Source organism: Spinacia oleracea, chromosome 6 (assembly GCF_020520425.1).
Source record: "Spinacia oleracea cultivar Varoflay chromosome 6, BTI_SOV_V1, whole genome shotgun sequence".
NCBI classification, from domain to species: domain Eukaryota; kingdom Viridiplantae; phylum Streptophyta; class Magnoliopsida; order Caryophyllales; family Amaranthaceae; genus Spinacia; species Spinacia oleracea.
Window position 1 is genome coordinate 93,862,154 of NC_079492.1, and position 4,818 is coordinate 93,866,971.

Here is a 4,818-nt window from a genome sequence, read left to right on the forward strand (position 1 = left end):
GATTTGTGCTATAAATATTACCCCCTCCGTTTTATTTCGTAGTTTCGGACGTTCCTAAAAGTTCTTCCCAATTTGAATCTTTTTTATTTTTAGGAAAATTTGTCAAATACAACCTTCTAAAGTTCTCTATTTGTCAATTACAACTTTACATTTTTATTTTTGCCAATTACCACCTTAAACTTAGAGCGATTTCCATCAATATTGCACAAAGATACATTAATTCCCAAAATACGTTACTTTTTATGTTAATTCCCACCATACCGTCCACGTCAACATAGTGAACCGGTCTGTTTTTTATAAAATAAGCAGCGCAAAACCGCTATCTCAGATAGTGGTCTATGGGATAGCGGATAATGTTTAATGAACCGCCATCTCAGATGGCGGTTTACCCCTTATCACATACCTCCATCCAGGAAGCAAATTCAAAAAATCAAAAGCAAAAAAAAACCCCGCTCTGTTCGTCCTGTTTCTCTCTCTCTCCGTCGTCCTGCGGTTAACCCTCCGTCGTCCCTGTTTCTCTCTCCACCGACCGGCTCGCCGGCAGCCGACCTTCTTCCTCGCCCTACCTCCGGCCGTCGAGCTGAAAGAAATAATGCCCTTGGTCCAAGTATGCATTCAATGTTAAGTCTAATAAATGCGGTTCATTATCAATTAACAAGTTAATAATTCAGTGAGATCAAGTGAGCTGAATGCTTAGCTAGAGGCCGCTTCAGTTCAAGTGGAATTAATGATATTAATCCACAGCTTACTCTTGACTGAACCCGTAGGGTCACACAAATAGTACGTAAACGGATCAAGTATTTAATGGCATTAAATACTCTATCTATGGATATTCGGAATCGACGGATCTTGATTTCAGTGGGAGCTAAGATCGTCACAAGCAAGAAATGAATACTCCGGAAACGATGATATTGCCGGAAACGGAAATATGGATCGTATCGGAAATATAAATATTATCCAAGTCGTAGATGTTGCCGGAAACGGAAACATGGTACGTATCGGAAAATATTATCGGAAATGGAAATATTGCCGGAATCGGAAATATTGCCGGAAACGGAAATATTGTCAGAATCGGAAATATTATCGGAATCGGAAAATATTACCGGAAACGGAAATATTAAATATTTGTTCGAAACGGAAATTAATTCCGGAATCGAAAATATTAAATATTGTTCGTATCGGAAATGAATTCCGGAATCGGGAATTTAACCGGAAGCGTATCGTACGAATAAGCATCGGACGAGGCCTGCCGGACGAAGGCCCAGCACGAAGCCAGGCCATCGCCCAGCAAGCAAGGACGCGCGCACGCCCAGCCCAAGGCAGCGTCAGGCCCACCGCAAGGCAGGCCCAGCGCGCCAAGGCAAAGCTGCCCAACGTGGGCTGCGTGGGCCGAGCACACGCCTGCGGGCGCCCTCGTGGCTCCGTGCGTGTGTGTGTTTGTGTCAATGCACAATTCCTAAATCTATTAGGTTTTGGTGTGTGATTAAAATTCCTATTCCTATTAGGATTATTTAATTAATTAGAGTCCTTGTAGGATTCTAAGTTTAATTAAATCGCATCCTACTAGGATTCCAATTCCCTTTCCAAACCTCTATAAATAAGGGTCTAGGGTCATAATTTATACGCACGATTGAAGTATTCAAAGGGTAAGTTTTTGAAAGAAAATTCAGCCACACTCTTGCACAATAATAGCCGAAAATTCCTAGCACCTTAAGTGCGATTCTAGTTGGTCAATCTTGAGGCGGATCCGGACGTACTGTGGACTATCTACGGAGGGACGACACTTGGAGTCCTAGAGACTTGTTCTTGTTCGGTTCGGGTGCAGCTAGGGAAGGCACGCTACAAAGTGTATGCATCTATACTATGCTAAATGATTATGTGTAAATAATATGCTTTCCTGGCTTTATGGTTTTTCCGCATGATTTATGTATTGTCATATGTATCATAACCTTACACGAGCCTCCTCACCGATTCTCGAGTCTCTTTCTCACCCTTCTCCGTCGTTCCTCCGTTTCGAGATTGTTCCTCAGCCCTCAGCCGGCCGTCGTACCTCTTCCTCACCACCACCGGCCGTCGAGCTTCCTCATCAGCCACCAAAGCCGTCGAGCTTCTTTCTCACCCACCGCCGGCCGTCGGTGGTTCTACATCAGGTAAGCCCTAATTTATTTATTTTGAATTAATATATTCGAAGCTAATTATTAATTCAGTAATAATCGTTGCTATGTTTAGGTTTGTTTGATGATGCTATTAGGAAGATCATGCTTAGGTTTGATTGATGAGTTTATGATCATGATTACCATGAATTGTAATTTTTTTTATTGTTAACGTATTTCTAACCGCTAATTGAGATAGCGATGTTATGAATTATATTATTTTAAAGTGATTATCATGTGATTTTTATTTTTTTGAATTGTTTATCGCTTAAAAGTGCTCTTAAAAGTCTGATCTTTGATTCGTTTTAAGCTCTTGAGTTTTTCAATTTGGAATTTTAGTCTTCAATTTTTCAAGTTCAATTGAATTGAAATCAGATTATGATAGCCCAAATTAGGGATTCATATTATTAATCATATTATTTTTTGTTTAGAATATGGAGTTGCCAGACTATCCTATTTATTGTCATTGGGGAGGGGAAATTTTGCAAAGTAGCGGTGATGTTACATATAAAGGAGGAGAGCGAAAATTTGGGTTTGTCAATTGTCAAATGAGTTATGATGAGGTTTTGAGTAAGGTTTATGATCTTATGAGATGTGATTCGAGATATGTGGAGTTAAAGATACTAATGAGGTATCCAATGATGTCCGGTTCATATGAAGCCATTCCGTTGGATGATGACAATTCTTTAAAAGCAATGTTGATTGCTATGTCTCAAACACAATCAACCACAATGCAATTGTTCATCGAGCAACTTCCAAAGCAACCCGAAACTCAATCTCACTTGGAATCCTTTCATGAAATGGATTCATGGGCGAGTCCATTTCCCTACTTGCCCTTGACAAATCAAAGTGGGTTAACGGGTTCATTCACAAGAATGCTTACGGATGAACAATATGCTAGTGAACACATTTCAGAGCTCACTTCTCCAACTCAAACACCACATGTAGAAGCTACAAATGGTGATCCATCTATGATACTTTTCGATTCTCTAGATCAAATATGTGTTGATTTTTTTAGAGATGAAGCGGTTGGGGTGGATAGTGATGTTGATGAAGATGAAGATACACAAGATGCTAATGACAAAGCTATAAGAGAAAGCGCTCCATCTCAAATTTTCAACAATGTTGCAGAGTTGGATTCGATTTTGCTTGATTCTTGGAGGACTTGGTCCAACAACCACTCTTTTGATGGTGAATTTGCTATTGGGCAAGAGTTTGATTCTTTGGCGCAATTGAAAGACATAGTTAAAGGTTATTCCATAGCTAAAAATCATTCATTTAAGGTGTTGGAGAGTGAGCCCACAAAATACGTAGTTGAGTGTAAAAGAAAGAGTTCATGCAAATGCTCATGGAGGTTACGTGCAATCAAGGATCCTTGTCTTGCTTCATTCAGAATTGTGAGGTATAATGGCCCCCATGCAAGTAATTGTTTGGGTGATATAAACTCAATCGATCATCCTCTTCTCTCCTCTGATTTTGTATGCAATGAGATAAAAGATCTTATTCGTGCCGATCCTTCTTTGAAAATCCGTGTTATTGTGCAAGCGGTGAAAGGCAAGTTTAAGTATACCATCACTTACAAGAGAGCTTGGTCAGCGAAACAAAAGGCTATTGCAAGCATTTTTGGTGATTGGGAGAAATCTTACGAAGAGTTGCCTAGGTACATGCAAGCATTGAAGGAGTCTAATCCGGGAACCGTAGTGGAATGGTGTACCTTGGCTTCTAATGAAGATCCTTCTGTTCACATTTTTTTGAGAGTGTTTTGGGCATTCAAGCCTTCCATAGATGGTTTTAAGCACTGTCGACCCCTAATCACCATAGATGGAACTCATTTGTATGGTAAGTACAAGGGCACGTTACTCATAGCCATGGGTACAGATGCGAATTCTCAATTGTTCCCTCTTGCTTTTGCTATTGTTGAAAGTGAAAATGGTGAGAGTTGGAAATGGTTCATGAAATGCATTCGGCATTTAGTTACTCAGAGGGAAGGTTTGTGTGTCATTTCTGATAGACATGCAGGTATTTTGCAAACAATGAATGAGGTCAATAGTGGGTGGGAGGAGCCGCATGCCCACCATCGTTTTTGTACTCGTCACCTTGCCTCTAATGTCGACTCTCAGTTCAAGAATGCTTATGTGAAGAACCTTTTCGGAAAAGCCGCAGATGCTCGTCAAAGAAAGAAGTTTGATTACTACTTGGGAAGAATTGGTGAATTGAATGTTGAAGCTCGTTAGTACTTGATGGATCTTTCTTCTCATCGGTGGTCGATTTACCATGATGGTGGTTTTAGATATGGCGTGAAAACCACAAACATGTCTGAATCTTTTAATGGGGTGATGAAAGGTGCTCGTTGTTTGCCGATAACCGCCCTTGTTCGGATGAAGTTTTACCGAGTGAACTCCTACTTTGTTACAAGACGAGGTTGGGGTAAAAGGAGAATTGAAGAAGGCCACAACTTCGTTGAGAAGGCCACAACAACAATTGAAATGAACATGGCAAAATCTGGTGCTCACGAGGTCCAAGCCTTTGATCATGAGATGGGGCTATTTGAGGTTACAACTGGACGAGGAGGCAGGGCTTCGGGTAAAGGTGGTAACGTACACACTGTTAACCTTGTAGCCAAAACTTGCACTTGTGAGAAATTAAAAATCTACAAGTTGCCATG

General features: G+C 40.6%; 1 protein-coding gene across 1 annotated transcript; it reads left to right on the forward strand.

Annotated features, from left to right (window-relative positions):
* Positions 1–2,587: 2,587 nt before the first annotated feature.
* On the forward strand, positions 2,588–4,387 carry LOC110791197 (uncharacterized). The gene has a single exon (XM_021995944.2). The coding sequence runs from the start codon at positions 2,588–2,590 to the stop codon at positions 4,385–4,387; it is 1,800 nt and encodes a 599-aa protein (XP_021851636.2).
* Positions 4,388–4,818: the final 431 nt, after the last annotated feature.